Consider the following 26,394-nt stretch of genomic DNA (forward strand, 5'->3'; position numbering starts at 1 on the left):
CCTCGAATGCAGCATAAGTGGCTCAATGACGGTGACGATATTATTCGATAAAGAACATCTGCCACTGTTTGTGTTCTGTCGCTAACAAGCTAACAACAGAACAACAAATCGATGCTAGTTATTAGCCGTTTGCATTGCGTGTTAGCATCGAGCTAAGCAGCTATTCCTAGGGCAAAAGCTATGTCTTGAAAGACTTGTAAGTCGGATCACTTGTATCTCAAGACATTGAAATTATTTTATTTATTTGCCTTGTGTCGTATTTTAGGGATTAGGCGAAGAAAATAAGTTCCCCAGCGGCGTCGCGCGCGCACGCGTTGACCCGGCGCGCGCGCTCTTCCAGCTGCGCAAATTGATGCTAAGCGGCGCCGACAGCTCGGCGCTCGCTGGAGAGCACTTGATATGCAAATGAGCAGGCAAAGGCGACATGCAAATGAGATGTGATTTCATAACAAAGGCGGCGCGAAAAGCTTTGCGGCGAGGATCACAGACGTGTGGGAAACGTACGGCGACGACGGACATCCAACACGGGGGCCACTGGAGACTCTTTTCGCCGCGACGGCTAGCGCGCTAGCTTGCGCTTGCGGAGAAGCGGCAACGGTGGATGAAATTACAGATGCCTTGAGATACAAGTGACCCCGTGTACTGGACACCACAGTATTTACTTCAACGTACAAGCAGTCTAAAACTACATATCAAAGTATGAAACGACTAAGTAAAATAACGGAATGTATTTTAGATGTGTTAAATTAATTGTAGAGTTATATATAAAAAAAAAAAAAAATCAACAACTATATAATATACTAGTTGACTAAATATATTGTTTTTTGTTTTTATGTTGTTTTCTACATATGATAGGTGCTAATAAATACTATAAATATTTTACTTTTGATATATAAATATAAATATAAATATAAAAAATGTACTATAAATAAATAAAATAACAACAATACTACTACAACTAATAATAATAATAATAATAACATAATATAAATAAAAAATAAAAAATAGTTAAAGCAACTGAGTAAATATGTATTATTTTAGTTTAGTAGAATTTGGGGGAAATATGTATTTTAAAATACATACTGTACATGTGTAATAAGATTACATGAATTAAAATGAACACAATTATTTTATTCTATTCATTTTTATCCTTACATTATATTTACAGTATTTTTTTTTACTTTATAAATTAATTTCATTAATACGTTTAGAACATACATTTAAAATATAAATCAGTATATATTTGTTTTGAAGTCTTTTGAAACAAGATAAATGCTAACACAATGGAAAACATGTTGACATGTTGATAGCTTTGATTCTTTATCATCTGCAAAAACACGGGTGTTAAATGATTGTCCTGACTAAAATTTTGACTTAATTTTTGTTGACTTAAGCTAGACGAATGAAATTACGTTTTCCTGGACTAAAATAAAGACGAAAATGTGAGATTTATAATTGACTAAAAATGGACTAAATAAAAACGGGATGAGGTTGACCAAACTGAGACGTAATTTCAAAATGGCGGACAAAATTAACACTGGTGTATGTCTGTATTATACTGCCCTCTGGTGTCCATGCTGCACACACCAGAAGGAGCAGCACAATGTCCATTGAAATGAAGCGCAAAAGAAAAATGCTTACTTTCTTTACGTTTCATTTTAGTGACATCATTCCGGTGCAAAGGTCACCATTTTTTTTTTTTTTTTTTTTTTTTTTTTTAAATCCAGCTGTCAGAGTGTCTGGAGTCCGCGGCGGCGGCGCAGGTACCTGCAGCGGCGTGGTGGCGAGCAGCTCACAAAGCTGCAGCAGGAGGCTCCCCGGGCTGCTCTCGTTGACCTTCAGGTAGATGACGGCCGCCTGCCCGGACGGCGTCATCACAATCTCGCCGAGCAGCGCCGACGGCGACGAGGAGGCGGCGAAGGAGGCGGCCAACGGCGAGGCAGCTGCCACCGCGTCCGTCACGCCCCTTTGGCCCCCGAGACCGGGCCCCGGCGGCTCTCCGGCCCCCGCCGCCGCAGCAGCCGCCGCCGTCTGCGGGAGCAGGGAGGATCCAGAGTGCACCACGGCGATGTGGACGCCACCCGAGTCCCTCTCTCGCTCCCGGGGCCGCAGCAGCAGGGGGGGCGAGGGCCGCGCGGGCCCCGTGCAGGCCAGGACGGCCAGCAGCAGCGAGAGGCGAGAGGCCGCCGGCCGCTGCGCCGCCATGGGGTCGGGGGGGGACGGGGCGGGGGCCGGAGGGTGCCGGCCGTTCGGCTTTGAGGCCCCGCGGTGGGGTGGGAGGGGGGCGGGGTTTGGGAGTGGGGTGTTGCCGATCACCGGCGTTCACCCGCTGAGCCCACGAGACCCTGCAGGGGGGACAAACGGAACCGACTGTCAGTCTGGGTGAAAAACAAGCTAGCTCTTTGATGGATGGATGGATGGATGGATGGATGACTGATTCATTGCTTCATTGATGGATTGATGGATGGATGGATGGACGGACGGACGGACGGATGGACGGATAGATGGATGGATGGATTTCATTGATGGATGATGGATGATTGATTCATTGATGGATGGATGGATGGATGGATGGATGGATGGATGGATGGATGATTCATTGCTTCATTGATGGATGGATGGATGGATGACTGATTCATTGCTTCATTGATGGATGGATGGATGGATGGATGGACGGACGGACGGACGGATGGACGGATAGATGGATGGATGATTCATTGATGGATGATTGATTCATTGATGGATGGATGGATGGATGGATGGATGGATGGATGGATGGACGGATGGACGGCTAGATGGATGGATGGATGGATGATTCATTGATGGATGATGGATGATTGATTCATTGATGGATGGATGGATGGATGGATGATTGATTCATTGATGGATGGATGGATGGATGGATGGATGGATGGATGATTCATTGCTTCATTAGTGGATGGATGGACGGACAGACGGACGGATGGACGGATAGATGGATGATTCATTGATGGATGGATGGATGGATGGATGACTGATTAATTGCTTCCTTGATGGATGGATGGATGGATGGATGGACGGATGGATGATTCATTGATGGATGGATGGATGATTGATTCATTGATGGATGGATTGATGGATGGATGGATGGTTGTTTGGTTGGTTGGTTGGTTGGATGTTTGCATGGCGTGTTAGCATAGAGCAAAGCAGATATTCCGAGGGCAAAAGCTGTTTCTTGGAAGACTTGCAAGTCGGCTTACTTGTATCTCAAGACATTGAAATTATTGTTTTATTTATTTGCCTTGTGTCGTATTTTAGGGATTAGGTGAAGAAAATCAGTTTCCTAGCGGTCCAGATGTGTGGATGTGTGGAGTGTATGGATCGCTTCCTGTTTGCACACGCCACCAAAATCACTGCTTTGGCCAAGACGCGAACGATTTCAACTCAGCTTGACTGTCCAGCTGCCGCCCCCTGTTGGCCTGGAGTGAAACCACGACCACTGACGACCACTTCTGCAGTCCTCGCGGTGCGCGCGGAGCTCGAGCGAATCCATTTGGATCACGTCGTGAAGCCCCCTGCGTATTCATTAGGTCCAATTATGTTTTTCCATGCCACTTTGTTCTCTCTCTCGCTCTCACGACTCTCGCGCCCGCCGCCGCCATCACGCTGTGAAGTTAACGCGGGATTAGCGTGGCTGTGCGCTGCAAGAAAACAAGCTTTTTTTTTTTCCTTTTTAGATTTCCCAGAAAAGAAAATAATTGAAGCACCTTGTTCTGCCTGCAAAAAAAAACCAAAACATTTTTGCATCACATGCTGCCCTTCATTACGTCTGCTGGCTGCTACAAGATGTACTCTCACATCGACTCCGCTTGTATCATTAAGCTTCAGCAGAATACAAAACAAATACAAATACAAAATATATCATCCCTGTCACATGTTGTGATTCTGTAGAAAAGCAGCACTTGATCACCACGTGATGAAATGGAATGTAAACAAATCAACCGCTTGAGGCACTTTTTTTTGTGTTTCTTTTCTGTGCTGCTCCTTCTGGCGTGTGCCCATTTAACCACCTGGGGGCAGTATAACTCAGTACAGAAGAGGTGACGTCATAACTGTTTCAGTAAGCGTTGCGGAGGATAAAGAATATTTGCCTGTCTGACCGGTATATACGACTGTATAGCCGACAGCCCGTACGCGCCAGCGCGAGGCCGTTGAAGTCGCAGGGCGGCCATCTTGTTACTCCCACCTCGCGAGCAGACTGCTGTCTGAAATGTTTTCCAGCTGCGATACTGCAAATGCGGAGGATCGTATGGCGACAAATGTTTCTTGGGAGGAGCAATTTGGACGCCTCGTGACCTCAAAAGTCTTGGCATATCGGCTATCCAGTCATATATATAGATCAGTTGGTGTCATTATATTGTACAAGTCTGTCGCTTAAAGGGATGCTTGACTCATTCAACAATTTTCAGCAGTCAAAAGTTCATATTTTGTCTGTAGTTAATGTGGCAACTTCATTATTTTTCATGTACAATTAATACTTTTTAAAAAAAAGTCATTTTTCTACTTGCTGTCGACTGATGACATCATCTGTGCTGAGGAAGTAGGTAACAGCCAATCACGGCTCACCCGTTTTCTGGGTTTGGTCAGCAAACCGAGCTATGATTGGTTGTTAGCACAGGTGATGTCATCATCAGTTGACAGCAAGTAGAAAAATGACTTTTGTCCAGAATTAATGTCACAACTTCATTATTTTTCATGTACAATTTATTGATATATATATATATATATATATATATATATATATATATATATATATATATATCAAATAGCCTATACTATTTGTTTACTTTTAGACTTTAAAAAGTCATTTTTCTACTTGCTGTCAACTGATGATGACATCACCTGTGCTAACGACCAATCATAGCTCGGTTTGCTGACCAAACCCCGTGATTGGCTGTTACCTACTTCCTCAGCACAGATGATGTCATCAGTCGACAGCAAGTCGAAAAATGACTTTTTTAAAAAGTATAATTGTTACATGAAAAATAATGAAGTTGTGACATTAATTCTGGACAAAATATTCACTTTTTACTGCTGAAAATGGCTCAATGAGTCAAGTATTCCTTTAAGCACGGAAATCATTCGGACGGCAGCCGGCGGCGCAAATCGTTGCTCTCAAGTCAAAGCAAAAGCACTCACTCGTCACTTGTATCTCAAGGTGGCATTTTACTGCGACGCCTTCTGTCATTTGTACGAAGCAAAAGCATCATTTTCCTTCCCATCGCGTCACATGACAGGAAAACGACAACAACAACAACAGCGGCAGCTGCCGCAATTTGATTTGCTGCGACATTTTCCCGTAATGCGTGTCGAGTGTCGGCGTACACGTGTACGAGCTTCGCCGAATGGAAGTTCCAAATGTACATTTAGAGGAAAAGACATCAAATGCTCATTGCGGTGGCAGCAACAGCACGGCATTGTGGGTAATGGCTTTTCATGGCCGCCAGTCCTTTTTCCCAAGCCTTCATTAGTGTAGCGCCGCCGCCGCTGCGCCGGTTAAGGAGCGTCGGTAAATCTCGCCGCATGAAAAAAGAAAAAAAAAAAAAACACTTTGCACTGTACGAGGGGGAGGCAAAATATTCAACTTGCTTTCAATCTCATTAAAGGGCCAAACGGCACGTCCTCCATCTTCAGCGTGTGGCTCCGCCCCCTCCTCTCCCTGTGGGCCATCACAATTCATGACGGGGCCCCGGCTGATTCATGGCTCGGTCCGGGCCCGCCCGCCGACGCGGGCCCATCAATCTGCGCCGCACGCACGTTTTTTTTCTAGAAGAATCGAAGGAATGATTGATAAACATCATCTTCCCCACGAGACAAAGAAAATCTGCGATGGCACCGATTCCCGTTTTGGCCATCGATGTTGAAAATATGGCCGTCGTCAGTCTTGCGCAATCCTTTTATGAGCCGACGTGAAAGATGAGTCGTTTTTTTTTTTATATATTTACAGCCGCGACATTCCACGCTGTCACTTTTGATGAGGGATGTAACGATACCGGCAATATCGTGATATCACAATATGAAAACTGCCTCAATATATCGTCGTCGTCCTGTCGCAATATTAAAAGCAGTGCATCTGTTCAAAAAAAAAAAAAAAGTCATGTTGATTTTCATTTGTGCAGTTCCCTCTGGCAGCAGTTTAATTTTCATAAGGCATCTTTTGGCCTTTCTATGTTTCAAATCCACGCTACTGTAATTGCATCGTCTGTACATTGCAAAAATATCCATTGCAATTGTGCATAGTGATATAACTGTATACCAACTGACTATCATATCAGGAATTGCATTACGATTTTCCTGAAATGATTAAATGCAAGTTGGCTTTCATCAGATGGTTTTTAAAATAATTTGAACAAGGCAAGTTAGCTCAGTCGTTAGAGCAGTTTTGGAGAACCTGGGTTCAATGATTCAATCCCACCTGAGCCAGATTGCAGTTCAAGTTTTCTTCTTCTTCATTCTCACATAATGCTTCTTTCAATCTACTTCATGAGCAGTCAGTTTAATATTCAGATATTAGCATTCCGTTTTCGGCATCCCCACGCAATTTCTCCAGAAATTGCACTTAGTCTAGTGCACATTAGGGATAACCATAAGGCAGGGGTGTCAAACTCATATTAGCTCAGGGGCCACATGGAGGAAAATATATTCGCAAGTGGGCCGGATCGGTAAAATTGTAAAATAATTTTTAAAACATTGCCGTCAATTACATGCAGATTTTCGCTATTTGTGGGCCAGCCCTAAATTGTGGGGCGCATCTGTACAAATATTGTCCTAATTTTTTTTGCATAAACCTGTATATTGTTCACTGATTGTGTGCCGGGTGCCGTTAATGAAGTTATAAGGACGTTAATCCTTGTCATATGTGTAGTTGAATGTGTCTTATTCAGCATGTTTGTGTTTGATTCATGTTTTTATTTTTTAAACAAACTAACTTTAAATTGTGTTTAAAATAACGACATTCAGAGCAATTCCATGTACAAGATGCATTGCTCAACTGAGACTTACTTGTGTAATTATGAATTTATAAGCTTTGATTGTGGCCGGCTGATTAATTGGGCCGACAGTCTTTTTTCTTTTTTTTTTTTTACTTTACAAAACCATCTCGCGGACCGGATTAAACCCCATTGCGGGCCTGATCCGGCCCCCGGGCCTTATGTTTGACACCCCTGCCATAAGGGCAATAACTGCCACAATATCGTCGTCGTCATGTTCCACAATATTTAAAAGGAACACATCTGTTCAAAAAAAAAGTCAGGTTGATTTCCATTTGCGCAGTTCTAGCACCCTCTAGTGGCTATTTTATTAGTGCAATTTAATTTTCATTAGGGATGTTTTGGCCTTCTATGTTTAAAATCTATGCTAATTGTTAGATGAAGGGGAACCTAATTTGCTTGTGAAGCGAAAAATGTGCGCTTGCCTTAGCAAGTAAGTGCCTCCATATTGTTATTAGAGATTGTAGATGGTTTATATGCATTGCTGTTATGTACAAAAAGCACCCCCCCCCCCCCCCCCCCACACACACACACACACACACACACACAATATCGTTCCCTAGCATATATATATATATATATATATATATTTTCTTGTTTTTCCCCTTTCAGTCCATATTAATTAGGGACGTGAATGGCCTCGTATCTGGCAATTCCATCTTGTTGAATATTATCGTCAAAAGAAATTGCTGTTCAAATACCGATTCGGCCGCATATTGAATCGATACAAGAACCGCGCGCTACAATATCGTGATTATATTGCAAAATGGTTTTTTTTTCTTAACACCCCGAATATTAACATTGAAATAACATTGATCGTCATGAAGTTTTTGTGAGCATTTTACAAATGTGTGCGCTGACTAAAAAATAAAATAAAATAAAATGAAATAAAACCGCATTTTCAAAAGTGCCTGGTCAGACGTGACCCGCGGCGACGCTGGCGGCAAGAAAGTCGAGCGGGACTCGCGGCGATGTTGTGGTCGGGTCGCGTGAACGCGTCAGGAATAGAAAAAAAGAAGAAAAAAAAACCTCCAAATAAAAGGTTGGCGGTCTCCTTGGTAATTAACAGTCACTCAGTGCGGGCGGCGTTTGATTGCCGGCCGCTAATGAGATCCTTTCAGACGCTTTCAAGACAGCGAGTGGGAGAAGGACGCGCGCGCACGCACGCACGCGCGCGCGCACGCTGACATGCCCGTGACACCTGCGATGAGCGAAGGCGTGATGAGGCTTCGACTGGCGGAAGCCAGCGTGACCTCCTGCGGCTCGACTGCACATCATCGTCAACCTCTTCAAGTTCATCACTCACTTTGACAACTTTTTTTTTTTTTTTTTTCCCCCCCATCCTCAAATCTTCATTTGACACTCTCAACAAAAAAGTGCATTTTCCTTCTCTCGCCGCCATCTTATTCACGCGGCAGCCATTCGCTAGAAATCCGACAAAAATCTCTTGGACGTATGAAGGAGCATAAAATGGACGATGTGGAGCAAAATGTCTTTGTGGGCGTGGCTTCTTGAGACTTTTTCGTGGGTCGCCTCGTGACCAAATTTCAACTAGTCAAATGTAAGACTGGCCGAATTTACTAAAATGTTTCCAAAAGGATGCCTGGAAATGAGCAAATGGACTCTAAAATGGCCTCTTTTGCATTATTATTCCTCTTTCAATGTCTAATTGTCGTTTTCCGATCATTTTATGACTCCTCTTTGGCCTCTTACATCATGGAGGAATATTAAGTTATACATTTGCTGCGATGAAGAACGCTTTGCTCTGCTCCACACTCGCATTCGCGTAGCCTAGCGACATGCTACCGTAACAGAACATGACTCAAGAAGCACAAGAACCAGAACACAGCAGAATGGTTAGAGCCAGTCTGCTGAGGCCAAAAAACAAATTGCGAGTTCTGCTATAGGCAACATGTTATTCCTCTTTTTCTTTTTCTTTTTCTCACTGCTGTGCTGAGCATGGTCGGTGGTTGACGGCTGAAGATTGTGGAATAACATTCTCTCCTCCAGACATGACCGATAAAAATAGATTTTTGAAGGGCTTACTATTCCTCTTTCTTTTTACTCTTTCATTCCACTTTTCAAAGTGCTATTCCTCTTTTCTTGTCATGTTAGTCATCGTGTTCCTCCTTTATCACCTCATTCTTCAGATATTCCTCTTTTTTTTTTCTTCCTATTCCCCTTTCTTCATGCAATTATTAACTCATTCACTCCCAGGACATTTTTGCTATTTTATAAGGCCCATAGAATATTGTGTCCTATTGCTATAAAAACATGCAATCTACCAAAATTTAGATTAGAGCCTCTTCTTTCATCAGGAAAAAAAAAGTATACTTGTATCTTTTTCCATTTTGCATCAATTAGCATTAAAATATGGTTAAGTTACATCATTATTTACAAATCTGTTTAAAACTACGGGGGGGAAAAAAAAAAAAAAGTTTTTTGATCTCTTATACTCTGCTGCCATCTGCTGGCCGTTTTTGTCATAACTACCCTTGCTTTAAGCATTCTCTTCAGTTCAGAGGCTGCATCAAAGCCAAAACGTATAAATACATCTTTAGGAGCATGGGAATATTTAAAATAGAACGTATTTATACGTTTTTGGGAGTAAATGAGTTCATGTTTTTTTTTTTTTTTTTTTGACGAAGCGATGGTGCGCACGCGTCTTGCTGGGCAGTTATTGACGTCGGCGAGGAAAAAGCGGGTCGATAGCGGGGCGAGCGAGAGGCAGCGGCCATTTGTCCGCCGCGCTGCAGAGTTGGGGGGGGCGGGTCATAAAGCAAAGTGCAAGGTCAATCAACATGGCCGCCATTAGTGCTCCCTAGCATGACAACATCAAGTCGTTTACGCCTTCTTACACTTTGATTCATCTTAAGATTATTTTGCATACGCTTCATCTTGTCATCGTGATATATTTGCTCATTTTTTTAATTATTATTCTTTTATTTGATTCACCTTTAATCGTTTCATTGTTCCTCTTTTAAGATCTTCATATATTCCTCTTTTTACTGTCTGACGAGCATTTTAGGAGTCACATTTGATTGCCACATGACTCCACTTGAATCTTTTATTCTCCTTTTTTGTTCATCAAAGTTTCTTACTCATCTTTAATCATCTTTTTTTTTTTTTTTTTTGGTATTGTGCTTTTTGCGGTCTCATTTCTCTTTGACTGCATTTTCCATTTATCGTTTATTTGACTTGCTGTCTTACGACGTTTATTACTTGTTTTGGTCACATCTTATTATCACAACAGTGTTAATTTTGACAAGAGATTTTAACTTAGTTTTAGTTATCGTCTTTTGGCTAAAATGAATTCCAGTTTTAGTCATAATTTAGACATCTGATTGTATTTACGATACGATTCAGGATCATGATCACGATATCGTGGTGAGGCTGGCGATACAAAAAAAAAAAAAATGGTCACAATATTGTGCAAAAAATGAGCTCACAACAGTGTTAATTTTGACAAGAAATTTTAATTTAGTTTTATAGTCTTCTGACAAAAATTCATGAAAATTTTAGTCGTAATTTAGTCAGCTGATTGTATTTTAGTTTTAATCCAATTTTAGTCGACGAAAAAAAAAGCAATTTTAGTCGACTAAATTGACCTTTTTGTCAATATTTTCCTTCAAGATACATTTCAACTTTTATAATACACCAATTTGTAAATATTGTTGAACACGCAAGACACATTTAATACAAAGGCGTCTTTATTCATTGTTCCAATCAAACATGTTGAACTGACTAACTGAACTAACCCTAACCCCACCCAAAATGTCAGTCCATTTGAGTTTTCGTAAAAAAAAAAAGAGCTCATACTAAGCACACATCGAGTTCCTCCACATATCGGTTCACAAGTATATTACGTTGCCCTTCATCTCACCATTTGCATCATATAAAGGGCCAAAACATGCCTTGTGAAAATTAAACTGCACTAAAAAACTAGCCACCACCGATTTAATATCGCGATATTGCCGGTATCGTTACATCCTTAGTTGTAATGTACAAAATCACAATTGCAACTTATTCTTATATCAACCGCCCCACAATATCGGGTTAATTATTGTATCATGACCTTCATATTGTGAATTTGGATATTGTTACATCTACTATTTTTTTTTTTAAATGGTTGAAATCAAATATTTTTTTTAAAAAATCACTTGGGATTTTCAAGGATAAAAGTTGTGACAATAATCTGTCAAAACCAACGCTACCACATTAATTATCAAAACAGCAATAACTACAATCGTGAAAAGTGCGCTAATAATGCTCGTAACAACGATACCAGCAGGAATCATGACCAAAAAATATGAATCAAAATGAAACGAGCGGCAATAACGATCCAAAATTACGACACAATTATGACAACAATAGCAGAATAGCGATAAGAATCAACGTCGCATGATGCAAAAAACATGTGTGGCCACGATCGACGCCGGCGGCATGCGTGCGGTCCGAGACGCGGCGGCCATGTTGGCGGCGGTCTTCCGATGATGAAAGCCACGTCAAGGCAACAAAGCGGCAATGAAGCGGCGTGACGAGCCTTTTCAAGCGGTGTCAGAAGACAAGCCCAGCCTGGTGTCAGCGCCAGCGAGCCTTCCCCTCCCTTCCGCTCGGGGGGGACGCGTCAAAATGGCAGCCGGGAGGCAGGCGGCAAAAAAAACAAGCCGCAAAAACAAAACAAAAAGCCGCCTCGTAATTAGTCGGCCGCGGAAACAAGCAAAGCGCTTGTGTTCAATCGGGTGGAATTCCCAACTGACCAGACGCCACAAAAACGAGCGTCGGCCCGCGACCGAGCCGACGCTCGTTAGTTTAACTCGTCCACATCAACACTCAAAAAAAAACAAAAACAAAAAAAAACACAAACAAAAAAAACCGCAAAACTCTGAGCGCCTTCCGCCAGGTTCGACGTCTCAAAAACAACAAAGTTGTGCTTGAATAGAGGCAATCGTGACAATCATGACAACATTGATAAAAAAAAATTTTTTTAAAAAGTGAAAGAGCAACAGAAGGACTTCAAAACTAAACTACGATTGCAATAATAATGACAAGTAGACGAAGTGCAATTTCTGGATAAATTGCGTGGGAATGCTGAAAGCTGAATGCTAAGATTTGAATGCATATGAAGTAAATTGAGAGATAAATTATGAAATTATAACCTCCTGGTTACTGGACACTGAACCAAGTGCGCCACTGAGCAGTATCAGAGAGCGAGTAATGATGATAAGTTATATGTATGGAAGTAGGCGTGGAAAGTGATACTTAAAAAAAACTTCAATGTCTGTCCCATTGAAAATGAATGTGGAAAAGTTGATATTAAATGTTAAATTGTGCAAATACTGTACGTAATGTGGAACCAGTGATGTTAAAAAACTAACAAAAAATAAATAAAATTAAAAAAAATATATGAAAATGCTTTTAAGAAAAAAAAAAAATGAAACTTTTATTTTATTTGACAAAACTAACTATAATCACAGCAAAAATGTCCCTTGTTTTCATCTTTGGTAATTGAATGCATTTGCCTTTGGGGACGATTTGAAATGTGATTTTAAATCGATTTATTTTGATATTAACCGAAATAAGGACGATTGAAAATGTGTCACATGGCAGTGATGTCATCTAGCCGCAGCCAATCGAAAAGCACCTTCAGATGACGTCGCTGACGTGGTTGTTGTTTAATATTGCGCACAATACACATTTTTTGAAAAAACTAAAACTAATCCTGAAACTAAGTTTATTAACTCATCCACTCCAAGCCATTTTCACAGAAACAGTCCCGTTCGCTCCCGGCTGTTTTACTGGATTTTGACTGATTTTGCAAGGCCCACAGAATATTGTGTTCTATTGCTATAAAAGTATGGAACCTATCAAAAGAAAGATTAAAGTCTCTTCTTTCATCAGGGAAAAAAAGTATGTTTCTATCAGTTTCCGTTTTGCAGCAATTAGCATTAGAAGACAGCTAAGTTTCATCAGTTTTCACAAATCTATTCAAAATTGTAAGTAATTGAGCTTTGTTTCTACATGGCCCTGGTTGCTCTCCTTTGCTCTGCTGCCACCTGTTGGCCGTTTGTGTAATAACTACCATTTCTGCAACCATTCTTTGCAATTGAGAGGCTACATCAAAGCCTTCTGTATGCTCTAGCATTAAAAAAAAAAAAAAACGTATAAATACGTCTTTGGGACACTTAGAACATTAAAAAAAGTATTTACACATTATTGGGAGCAAATGAGTTAAATATTTATTAAATAACTCAAACTAATAAAAACTAACACAACAGCACTGAAAACTATTTAACTATTTAAAAAAAAAAAAAAAAAACTCAAAATGAAATAAAAACTAACTCAAATGAAGAATTGCAAAAGTATAATAAGAATGCAGCAGACGGCGCAGAAAATTTGCCAGCCGTGATTGCAGGACAACTTTTGTCGGATGCGGCTGTCACGGGGGAAACAAAACAAAAACAAAACAAAACGAAAGAAAAGAATGAAGATGGAAACGTGAGAAGAATATGACGAGCGGAGCAGGCCCGCGACTGAATACAGAAAGCAAAACATCCGTCTTGCACCGGCGTCAATTATTTAGCGCTCGCTCGCTCGCTCGGCCATCATTTGAGGCCCGAGCCCGCCCGGCACAGTCGGCGCACGTTGAGGCCGAATCGCAAGGTCGCTTGGTTTGCGACAGCGAGGACGAGAACGAGAACGAGAACGAGAACGAGGACGAGGACGAGGACGAGGACGCGTCCCGCTCGGGGGATTCCGAACAACAGCGAGACCAAAACAAAAACGCTCGCTTTGAATATTCCCTTTAATAACGTTCTATTTTAAATGTTTTACGTCAACGTAGTTATATATTTTGTTTTTTTCATTTGCTCCCAAAAACGGATGAATTTAAAAATTTTGTATATGTTTTTTTTTTTTCATTTTCTCCCCAAATTCATAAATAATATAATAAATTCATACTTTTTTTATGTTTTTTCATTTGCTCCAAAAAACGGATACATTTATACATTTTATGTTTTTTCATTTTCTCCCCAAAACCTATAAATTTATACGTTTTTTTATGTTTTTCATTTGCTCCCGAAAACAGATACATTTCGGTTTGGTTTTTCATTTGCTCTAAAAAATGTCTAAATTTATACTTTTTTTTTTTTTCCCCCCATCTGCTCCCAAAAACGTATAAATTTACAAGCTTTTTGCTTTTTTTATTTGCTCCCAAAAACTTGTAAATTTCTACGGTTTTTTGTTTATTCATTTGCTTCCAAAAACGTATAAATACATTCTATTTTAAATGTTTTAAGTGTCCCAAAGACGTATTTATACATTTGCTCGCAAAATGTATGAATTTATGTTTGTTTTTTCAATTTTCTCCCAAAAACGGATGAATTTATACATTTATGTTTTTTCATTTTCTCCCAAAAATGTATGAATTTATTAAGTTTGTTTTTTCATTTGCTCCCAAAAATGTATAAATTTATAAATGGGTTTTTTTTCATTTGCTCCCAAAAAATTATAAATTTATAAATGTTATGTTTTTCTTTTATTTGCTCCCAAAAACATATACATTTGTAAATTATTTTTGTTTTTTTCCCCATTTGCTCCCAAAAACGTATTCCTTCTGTTTTAAATGTTTTAAGTGTCCCAAACACGTATTTATACGTTTTTTGGTTTTTTTCTCATTTGCTCCCAAAAACGTATAAATACGTTCTATGTTGAATGTCCCAAAGACGTATTTATACAGTTTTATGGGGGGTTATTATGCTAGCGTATACAGAAGGCTTTGATGCAGCCTCCCAACTGCAAAGAACGGTTGAAGAAATGATCGCTATTACACAAACGGCCAGCGGGTGGCTGCAGAGTATAAGAGATCAACCAGGGCCATGTTGCAACAAGCTGTTTTCCCCACTGTTTTAAATCAGATTTGAATAATGATGAAACTTAACTATATTCTACTGCTAATTGCTGCAAAGCGGAAACAGAAGTATACTTTTGTTTTCCTGATGAAAGAAGAGACTCCATGTTTTGTTTTTTTTATAGCAGTAGAACACAATATTCTGTGGGCCTGGCAAAAATCCAGTCAAACAGCCGGGATTGCTTCTGTGAAAATTGCTGGGAGCCAATGAGTTAATTGGATGATTTGATTGGTCGCAGCGTGCTCGTTTGAACAACTTGCGCAGGTTTCTTTCCAGCATCAGGCCCTCCCCCGCGGGGCCCGGCCGAGCACGGCGGGGCCCGCCTAATTGACGACATGGTATTCTCCACGGCGCCTGCGGGGGGAGGAAGCTGCTACCAAAGTCTTCCTTGGCCCTCCGGCGCACGGAACGACTCGTCAGACGCTTCCCCGGGATGGGAATGAGTGAAAGGAGGAAGAGGATGAAAGCAGGAGAGGAAGAGCAACTCCTCAGGGGACGGACGCCACTTCACTGGCACCTCGGCATTTTCCCAACCTTGACCGCAATTGTTCAAGCTGCGCTTCGGCTTCGGCGGCTCGTTACCACCCGAGAACGTCTCCGGAATCAAAGATATCAATTTTCTCTCCCACCGGGATCCTCGTTCGGGTCGTGGGCGGGGCTAGCTGCAGTCTATCCAAGCTACGCCCAGGCCTGGTCGCCAGCCAATCAAAAGACACGTAAAGACAAACCAGCCTTCACGCCGACAGGCAATTGAGAGTCACGAGGACGGAGAGCAGATTTCAACCTTTTGAAATGCAGTGCAGAAGTGCTGACCGCTTCACCACTGTGTTGCCCGGAGGGCAAACAAAAACACAAAACAAAACATCTCCAATATAAATGCATGCACCATTTTTTGCTACATTGCGAAATCCTCAACAGGATCACCGGGGGAGATGCAGCCTATCCCGAGTACATTTTCTGTCAACAAATGTGTCTTTCTTCAACAATGTTGTCATGCAACAAGTCAGTTCGTCACATAGACAATTGTTTCATTTTATATCAACTGTGACCATTTTTTTTTGTGTAACATTAAACAACAACAAAAATATGTTGAACATGTTCAAATCCAACTCATAATACACATTTTTCATAGAAACGTAAAACTGAGTCCGTTTCTTGGACAGATAAATTGTCTTCCACAGGTAAAAATAAGCTGATGAGTCTTCTTTGCCTGAAGACTTGCGTCCATTTCCCCGCCACACTTATGAGGTGCTCCCCCTAGCGGCCCATCAAGTAATTGCTCAATAAGTCATCAACAATGGAGCCGTTCTACTGGCTGTAGATTAACTCATTCACTCCCAGCCATTTTCATGTTCTATTGCTATCAAAACATGGAACCTAGCAAAAGAAAAATGTGTCTCTTCTTTCATCAGGGGAAAAATAAAAAATAAAAAATAAAAAATAAAAAATAAAAAATAAAAAATAATAATAAATAAATAAATAAATAAATAAATAAATAAAAATAATAAATACATAAATACATAAATAAATAAATAAATAGTACGGTATATTTTTGTATCTGTTTTTATGTTTTGTAGCAATTAGCATTAGAATTAGCTAAGTTTCATCATTATTCACAAACCTGTTGAAAATACTGGGGAAAAAAAAAGAGCTTGTTCCAACATGGACCTGGTTGATCTCTTATACTTTGCTGACACCTGCTGGCCGTTTATTATTATTATTATGATTTATTTTTTATTTTTTTGTAATAAGTACCATCGCTTTAAGCGACAGCTTCAGGTCAGAAACTGCATCAAAGCCTTCATACAAAAACTCTAGCATACAAAAACCTAAAAAAAATGTATAAATACGTTTTTGGGAGTGAATGAGTTAACTACAAATATCACAATACTTGCGATCCGGAGTATCACGATTTATCGCGATATCAATATATCGTCACACTCCGACTCCCAATCGATGGTTCTCGTCCACAAGTTGTGGTTTTTGTTACAAGAAGCGGTTGTCTTGAGATAAGACGATTCTCCTCACGAGAGAAGCTTCTCATCCCAAAAAGACGAACTGGATCCGCTTGGAACAACATCAGAAAGCTAAAACTGGTCTCTCGTTCTTCCTGGCACCAGGACACCAGACCACAACACACCAGTCCTAAAATCTCTTTCTTCTTAAAGACTCCATTTTCAAATTGCTCGTAAAAGTCTTGGACCAAAATATATCCGAGACCTTTAAGGTCCCTCCGAGAGCCTCAGACTCCTCAAGGCTTCTCTCGAGTCTTTCCAAATGTTGCGTTTCCGACGCTGTAACGACGACGAGCGAAGCATCACGTGTCGCGCTGTGATCCGCGTACCCGTCAGTCATGGTGGACGAGTCGCGCTAATAAGCGTTGCCATGGCAGCAGCCTGGAAACTGCCAGAGACATTTTTCGCTTCTTCTGTTTATTGTTTCCAAGAAGCACGAAATGAAAAAGTGCGCCCGCCGCGGCGCTCCGCTCGGCTCAATTAGCATCCGTCCGTCCATTTTGTGTGCGGCGCCGACCGCATTCTCAGCACCGAGACGGGACCCGAGCACACCTTGAGGATACCGCAGCGGTGTGGGGGACTGTGGACTCAAGTCGCTTTTGTTTATCGTCTTCCACAGTCATTGACAACTGGGTGTGACAAATGTGTTAGATTAACTCATTTGCTCCCAAAAACTTATAAATACGTTCTATTTTAAATGTCTTGTGTCCCAAAGACGTATTTATACGTTTGTTTGGTTTTTTTTTAATGCTCGAGCATACAGAAGGCTTTGATGCAGCCTGTGAACTGAAGAGAACGCTTAAAGCAATGATAGTAATTACAAAAATGTCCAGCAGGTGGCAGCAGAGTATAAGCGATCAACCAGGGCCATGTTTCAACCAGCTTTTTTTGCCATTGTTTTCACCACGAATGTGAATAATGATCACACTTAGCTATTTTCTAATGCTAATTGCTGCAAAACGCAAACGGATAGAAATATTTTTTTTTTTCTGATGAAAGAAGAGACTCATCTTTCTTTTGGTAGGTTCCATGTTTTTTATAGCAAGAGAACACAATATTCTGTGGGCCTTGCAAAATCTGGGCGCGAAGGGGGTTGCTTCAGTCAAAAATGGCTGCCAGCCAATGAGTGAATGATTCGACAGGTGACCTGAGCGAGGCCGTTGTGTCGCTATGCCTTTCTATCTATCTTATCTGCACTCTGGCACATTTACTCATCCAGTCAAAACCAGTTCTGACCATCAGGTCACACATTTTTCACATGCGGGCTAGGCTGGGCCCGGCCCCCCGTGGGGTCGGACGGCCAAGGTAGTATTAAGACGAGCGGCCATTTTGAGTCGCATTCAGCAGAAAAGGCTCCACAGCTGCGTACTCCATTTTTCTGGCATCCAGTAAATAGTTCAACTGAGAATATGCAGTCTCCTGGTTGTTATTATTCGTGTAGCAAGCATTCAAGATAAAAGAACAGGTAGAAGTTGCTAAACAAGCACAAAGGAATAGTTTGGGGAAAAAGCTTTAAAGGGGAAAAATGGAGGCTGGTGTCTGTGGATCTCACTCTGCTTCATCTATCCTTCCTGCCTTTTCTTTAGTTTTTCCACTGGTCTCTTGAGATCTCCCTAATCTGTTGGAATTTCCAGGTTTCTGGGGTTGGTGAAAGATTCTGGTTTTGTAACCACGTGGGTGGAAGGTGGTGTCTGCTTGGTGCTGGATTTCAACTTGATTCATCTTTTTTTCCCTGTGATTTTTCCTCTGTTTCTCTTGACCTTCTGAACTTCACGACTGAAGTATCCGGTTTAGGTGAAGCATATGGGATTTTTATTAGGTTTCAGGTGAATCAATGGGCAAAAATTCACACAATTTCACACGCATGTTGAACCGGTAAGACTGCCGAATGAACAATTTTGAGCTCTCAGGGGGGGTGAGTGGAAGTGTTGGTTGAATCCTGGTGCGTTTTGGAATGCATCACCTCCCTCCCTCCCTTTCTGGAGTTTAAAAAAGAAAATCCCACTTCATCACTTTTGCCTCCTGCTCATTCAAGCGCCTTCATTTCCTGTTTCGGCTCCTTCCCATCACTCCTCAACCTACACTTTAGGACGCTTCCTTTCCTCGCCGCCGCCGGCGCCCGCTCCGGCCGCCATCAGATAAACGCCGAGCGTGCGCAAACGTGTCGGCTCATTCATCTCGTGCACGGGCATCCATTCACAAAGGCTGATGGTGCACAACGATAGCGGGGAGGGAAAAAAAAGTGAGCGGCGCGGGGGGGGGGGATGAAGGGATGAGGGGGTGACGGCAGGACGTGAAGAAAGAAAGAAAGAAAGAAAGAAAGAAAGAAAGAAAGAAAGAAAGAAAGAAAGAAAGAAAGAAAGAAAGAAAGAAAGAAAGAAAGAAAGAAAGAAAGAAAGAAAGAAAAGGTGAGGAAGAACAGATTATGGAGAAGGATGAGAAAGATGAGAAGATGAAGATGAGGAAGAAGAAGAAGAAGAAGGGATTAAGGAGAAGGAAGGAAAGGGGAATGACGAGGCGAATGAGGGGCGAGGAAGCGATTGCAGCTGGAGGAAGATGAAGGGCTGAGAGGTGCGGCCAGGAAACGATTGCAGCTGGAAGAGGAAAAGAGGATTGGAGGGAGGCAGAAGGATTACAAAGGACAGCAAGGTGAAGACGAGGAAAGAAAAAAAAAAAAAAAAGTCAAACCCGTTCGGCATCAGGGGGTGGTGGACCCAAAAAAAAAAAAAAAAAAAAAAAACGCCAGCAAGGCAAGAAGGAAGGCCGGATGGAGAGATGGAGGAATAACGAGGAGGAGGGAAAGAAGGAGGGATGCGGCGTGACGGTAATTAGAAGAGGAAGGAAAGTAACGAACCCCAGCAAGAAGAAGGAGGGACGAGAGGGGGGGAAAAAAAAAAAAGATGAAAAGACTCGGATGTAGGAGAGGCGGGGAGAAAAAAAAATCAATGAAAAATGTTTAACACAAGAAAAACGATTCAAGTGATCTCCGTTCACTCGTCTGAACGCCGATCATGCCGAGTCATCAACATGCGCATTCACGCAACACGCTCTACATTTGCTCTTAACTTTAGACTTTTTTTTTTTTTTTTTTTTTTTTTTTTTTAAGTGCAAGGATGAAATTAAGAAAAAAAGAAAAACGACATTCATCTATTTTTCAAAACAAAATTCAACTTCATGATCAGGACACGTCGCAAGTGTGTAGCGTGTGCAGTTGACGCGAGACGAAACAATCCTACATGCTGACATTAAAATCCAGACACCGCTATGCGGACATAAAGCGGAACCTCGGCATAACAATCAGCCACCCGGGTATGTGGACATAATCAGATGGGAATGAGGACATATCAACTAGACACCTGGGTATGTGGAAATCGCTATCTGACACAGCAACTCATTTGGGGACCACAACAATCCGATTCCTGGATATCGGAACATAACAATCAGACACCTGGAGATGAGGACATAACTTGCCACACGGGAATGTGGTACTTAACAATTGTATAAAAGAGAATGAGGACATAACATGGACATGTGGACATAACAATCAGTCACCTGGGTATGTGGACATAACAGACGGGAATGAGGACATATCAACTAGACACCTGGGTATGTGGAAATCGCTATCTGACACAGCAACTCATTTGGGGACCACAACAATCCGATTACTGGATATCGGAACATAAATCAGACACCTGGAGATGAGGACATAACAATCGGACAAAAGGGAATGAGGACATATCAACTAGACACCTGGGTATGTGGAAATCGCTATCTGACACAGCAACTCAGTTGGGGACCACAACAATCCGATTACTGGATATCAGAACATAACAATCAGACACCTGGAGATGAGGACATAACAATCGGACAAAAGGGAATGAGGACATATCAACTAGACACCTGGGTATGTGGAAATCGCTATCTTACACGGCAACTCAGTTGGGGGCCATAACAATCCGATTCCTGGATATCGGAACATAACAATCAGACACCTGGAGATGAGGACATAACAATCGGACAAAAGGGAATGAGGACATATCAACTAGACACCTGGGTATGTGGAAATCGCTATCTTACACGGCAACTCAGTTGGGGGCCATAACAATCCGATTCCTGGATATCGGAACATAACAATCAGACACCTGGAGATGAGGACATAACAATCGGACAAAAGGGAATGAGGACATATCAACTAGACACCTGGGTATGTGGAAATCGCTATCTGACCCGGCAACTCAGTTGGGGACCATAACAATCCGATTACTGGATATCAGAACATAACAATCAGACAGCTGGAGATGAGGACATAACTTGCCGCACAGGGATGTGGACATAACAAATTGGACAAATCGGAATGAGGACATACATGGACATGTGGACATAACCAGCCATCTGGGTATGTGGACATAATCAGATGGGAATGAGGACTCAACTCAACTCATATCAACTCGACACCTGAGCATGTGGAAATCGCTATCTGACACGGCAACTCAGTTGGGGGCCATAACAATCCGATTCCTGGATATCGGAACATAACAATCAGACAAAGGGGAATGAGGACATGACATGGACATAAGCATGCAGGATGGTCTGTGGGCATAACAACAAGACACTTAAGACTGCAACAGGGGGCAGTTCGTTGCCTATGAAATTTTAAAGACGACTGTTGTTTTTTTAATCTTTTTTTTTTTTTTTTTCCTTTGCTTGTACAATAAAGATGCCAAGAGGCAAATCCTTTTTCTCAAGTACTTGTAATTACTTCTCCGTATGAGAAATTCGACTCCATATGCAATCTTTTGCCTTATTGCTGCCCGTGCAATCGTGGTTGGATGTTATCGGCTTTCGGTTGCCTTGCGACGTGCGGTGACAATCGAGTGCAATCGAAAGACAGAAAGGAACGAGAAGGAGGGAGGGAGGCAAGCAAAGATTGCTGGGAAAGCGTCCAAACGGCGTGATTCAGCCCATCAATGAAGACAGAGACCACACACACACACACACACACACACGCACACGTTTGTCTTTGTATCATGGTGGGGACTTCTCATTGACATTATGCCTTTGCCTAACCCTCAACCATCAAAAAGGATTGCCTAACCTTAACCCTTACCCTAACCTCAACCACAAACCAATTCAAAGCTAAACTCTAAAACCAAGTCTTGACCCTCAAAAAGAGGTCTGAACTTGTGGGGACCACCAAAATGTCTCCACAATCTCAAGTCGGCCCCCACAAGCAAAATTGCGAGCAGGTAAATTTGATGGAGGTAAAAATAAGAGTTTTGAGGACCAAAATTAAAAAGACAACTTACCTCTATCCGCCATTTTGTTTGTTTACTTTCGCCTCAAACGCTTTCAGGTCGGAACTGGGGAAAACCAACTCTGATATATCCGACTTCCGACCATCCTCGAACGCAGCGTTACTCCGCCACTACTTCCTTCTTTTTATACTTCCTGTTTTCTTTTCTACTTCCTGTGTTACTCTTCCTCTACTTCCTGTCTTCCACCTGCTACAAAGTAAGAGTGCGGTCTTGTTAACTCAAACTTAAAACTCTCAAGTCTCTGCTTGTGAACCCAATCCCTCAACTCCGACATATTCCCGCATAAGCAACACTTTTTGTGAATCTTGGAAATATTTTTGTCGCATTCCCAAAGCAACAAGCGATGCAATTGCTTGGCTTAAGCTAGCTGACGAGAACAACATGCGGTTATTTTGTATGTTATTCACCACATCACAAAAGACGTAAGAACGGACCGGAAGACAAATTGAGAAAGGGCTAACACGTCCGAGCCGGACGTCAACGTAAATAAAAGTAAACGTAAATGTAAATAAATATTGGACATAACTTGGTGTAAAGCAAACGTACATGACAGTATGCGACTGTATGAAATGCTCATGAAATAAGATGAATAAATGAAGCCAAATTGCGACAAGGTAAGTTTGCTGGAGGTCAAAAATGAGTTTTGAGAACCAAAATAAAAAAACAATTTACCTCTGTCCGCCATTTTGTTTGCTTACTTTCGCCTCAAACGCTTTCAGGTCAGAAATGGGAAAAACCAACTCGGACATATCCGACTTCCGACCATCCTCCAATGCTACATTAGAGTAGTTGTGAAAGTCTTCTTCATCTTGGTCTCGCATGACTGCATTATACTGCCCCCGGTGGCCATGTTGCGCACACTGCAATGAATTCAGCTTAAGCTAGCTGATGAGAACAACATGTGGATATTTTGTAGGTTCTTCACCAGATCACAAAAGATGTAAGAACAGACCGGAACACAAATTGAGGAACGTCCGAGCAGAAAATCAACGTCGATAAAAAGTTGGAGGCCATATTGCCCGGAGGCGGCCATCTTGATCCATCACGCCGGCGCAAAGAACAACACAACCTCATTTTAAGAGCACCAAAGTCAAACCGTTGATCCGTTTTTCGACTTGACCTCACAAACCAATCCGAGATGACTTTTTTTTTTTTTTTTTTTTTTTTTTACTTGGGCATGAGCAACTCCCAGATTGGAAGCAAAACGGAGAAGTGAGGCTAACATGCTAACACGCTAACCGCCGCCGTGATCCGCCCGCCCGCCCGCCCCAAAGTCGACGGCAACAAAATGGAGGCCATCAAAGACGGAAATAATCGACGGGCAACACGTCGACGGGGCTTCGCGTGCGACAATTGTTGAACGCGACGACAATCTTGACGAGGATGATGATGATGTTGATGGTGAGGATGGAGTATGTGTGCGCGCTTTTTTTTTTTGCCATTGGAAGTGCGCACCAGCTGCTGTAGTATGCGTGCTGCTATAATGTGTGATATGTGCCCTAAAGCTTGGGTGTGTGTGTGTGTGTGTGTTGGGGGGGGCGGGGGGGGGGACCCCCACCGCAGGACGGAAGGAGGGAGCAGTGTCGCACATAATGCGCAACAGCTATGATTTCTTGTGTGTGCGCGTGCGTGTTTTGACAAATGTCCCACGTGAAGTGAGTCACACCTCTGGAACTTGGCAGCACGCACGCGCACTCGCATCAATGACAGAAGGGTCAAATATGCATTTCAGCACGCCGCGCGTGCGTGCGTGCGTGCGTGCGTGAAGGGCAACGCCGGCGTCAGGTGACGTACGTGCGTGCTCACCGTGCGCGCGAGGCTCTTGTTCCCGTCGTCCTCCTGGCGCTGCTCTCTCACGCCGTCCGTCCGTCATCCGTCCGCCGGACATCCTTGCCCGGTCATCCCGCTGCAGCCGCCGCCGCCGCTCCCCGCGCGTCATGCCGCTCGCGTACGTCCGCAAGGCGTAAGAGAGGAAGACCAGGTCCGGTCCGGTCCGGTCCGGTCCGGTGCGTGTTGTGGTCTGGCGTTTTTGTGGCTTGTTGCGGCCGGGGCTACATGTTGCTGGCGCGCCGCCTGACAGCGTCTGTTTTGCGGCTCGCCCCAAGCGCGCGCGCGCGCCCGCCCGCCCGCCTGCCTGCCTTGGATGCTCGTCGGCTTAACATTCAGTATGTACCCGCGTCGCCTAGCAACCGCCCGGCCCCTCCCCCCTCCGCCGCTCGCCCGCGACACGTGTTGAATGCAAACGAAGGCGACGCCGCGTCCTCTGCTGCCTCCTCGCGCCGCCGCAAGCTCAAGAAGAAGAAAACATTTTTTTATTTTTTTTTTTGGTCGTCATTATGTACAAGATTCCAAGACACACTTTCATCGCTTAACCCTGGCTTTGAAACCCGACTCCCAAACCTTAAACCCTGACTCGAAAGCCAAATCCAGGATTTGAAACCCTCAAGCCCAACTTGAAAGATTACAGTCTCAAATCATGCTCAAGGTTTCAAAGTCGGGCGTCAAGCCAGGGCTAGGATTTGTCATTGGGGTTTTAAGCCAGGCTTAGGGTGTTAATTAAGGATTTCCAATCATGCTTAGGGTTTCAAAGCAGGGTTAGAGTTTCAAATCATGGTAATGACTTAAAAAAATAAAATAAATTTGAAACCTTACACCTGATTTGAAACCTTAATTGAAAGCCTGATTCAAGCTTGAAGCCCTACTTTGAAACCCAGAGCATGATTTGAGACCCAAACCCTTGTAGAAGTCTGCGTTAGGGTTTCAAATGATGCCAATGACAAAACAAGAAACGACCTTAAAATGCCCTTAATGACCTTCAAACCTTATCTTGTTGAAAAGCATCATTTGAAACCCGTTTTTTGAAGCCCTAGGGTTTACTTGAGACTCTAATCTTTGTTAGAAGTCGGAGTTGGGTTTCAAGTGATGGATTAAAGTCAGGGTTTTAAATCATGCCTATGGTTTGATTTGAAACCTTATCCATGTTCTCAAGTGTTAATTGAAAAGCCAGAGCATGATTTGAGACCCAAACCCTTGCTCGAAGTTAGGGTTAGGGTTTCAAATTATGCCAATGACAAAACCCTACTATGAAGATTTTCTTCATTTTTTAGGTCAATCGGCCAGAAAATTGCGTTGGTTGCACCCCAACTTCAAATCCTAATTAACTCATTCAAACCCAAAAATGTGTAAATACGATTTTTTTTAATACTTTGTCCTTCACTCCCAAAAACGTATTAATACGTTTTTTTTTGTTTTTTTTTTGTTTTTATTCAAAAGCATACAGAAAACTTTGATGCAGCTTCTGACATGAAAAGGTGGCTAAAAGCAATGGTAGTTACTACAAAAAACGACCAGTAGATGGCAGCAGAGTATAAGAGCCAGGGCAATGTTGCAACAAGCTCTTTTTGACAGTGTTTTCACCAGGAATGTGAATCCTGATTAAACTTAGCTAAGTTTTAATGCTAATTGCTGCAAAACAGAAACAGATACAAATCTACTTTTTTTTCCTGATGAAAGAAGAGACAATTTTTTTTTTTGGTAGGTCCCATGTTTAGCAATAGAACACAATAATCTGTGACAAAAGAAAAAGGGGGTCTTCAAAGCAGCACATACTTTTTTTTTTATATATGTATATATGTCTCAGCTGTATGTATAGCGTGTAGTTGATACAGTAGTCCGCTTGCGAGGCGGGAGTAGCAAGATGGCCGCCCTGCGACGTCAACCACTTGCACGGGCGCGTACGGGCTAATCGGCTATCCGGTCATATATACAGGTCGGTGTCGAACCCCGACTTGAAATTCCGTCAACGTGCTGACGACGTCACGCCGTGTTGTGGCCAAACAGGAAGTGACATCACAAGCACGTCATCAGCGTCCCGTTTGGCTGTTTTCGGCACCGGTAACGCCGTCGGGAAAAGTGGCGCTAATGGCGAGCGCTCGCCCTTATTTGCTCCTCTTTTCGTTTGTTTCCGCATCCCGCCAACTTTGGCCGCCGCCTCCTGTGACCCGGCGAGGCCGCGGCGGCGGCGGTGTGATAACGAGGAACAAATAATGTGCGGCGGGAAAACAAAAAAAAAAAAAAAAAACGCCATTAGCAAACCGCTGAGACGAGGCGGGTCAGGTCGGGTCTC

The 26,394-nt window shown here is 42.5% G+C and overlaps 1 protein-coding gene across 5 annotated transcripts in view; it reads right to left on the reverse strand.

Moving 5' to 3' along the window:
- grin2da (glutamate receptor, ionotropic, N-methyl D-aspartate 2D, a) overlaps positions 1 to 26,394 on the reverse strand; it is an 86,890-nt gene that overhangs the window by 56,552 nt on the left and 3,944 nt on the right. Inside the window, exons 1-2 of one of the 5 annotated variants that reach the window (XM_077506443.1) lie at positions 24,075 to 24,444; positions 1,768 to 2,345 (exon numbers count right to left, since the gene is read on the reverse strand). The exons of 1 other annotated variant lie outside the window; for it this stretch is intronic. In XM_077506443.1, coding sequence (XP_077362569.1) covers positions 1,768 to 2,205 — 438 coding nt within the window. In that variant the 5' untranslated portion in view covers positions 2,206 to 2,345; positions 24,075 to 24,444. Of the gene's footprint in view, positions 1 to 1,767; positions 2,346 to 24,062; positions 24,445 to 26,394 lie in introns of those variants that run through there. 3 more of the 5 variants (XM_077506444.1, XM_077506445.1, XM_077506446.1) reach the window with 3 other exon arrangements.

This window comes from Festucalex cinctus, chromosome 19 (genome assembly GCF_051991245.1).
Source record: "Festucalex cinctus isolate MCC-2025b chromosome 19, RoL_Fcin_1.0, whole genome shotgun sequence".
Lineage (NCBI taxonomy): Eukaryota > Metazoa > Chordata > Actinopteri > Syngnathiformes > Syngnathidae > Festucalex > Festucalex cinctus.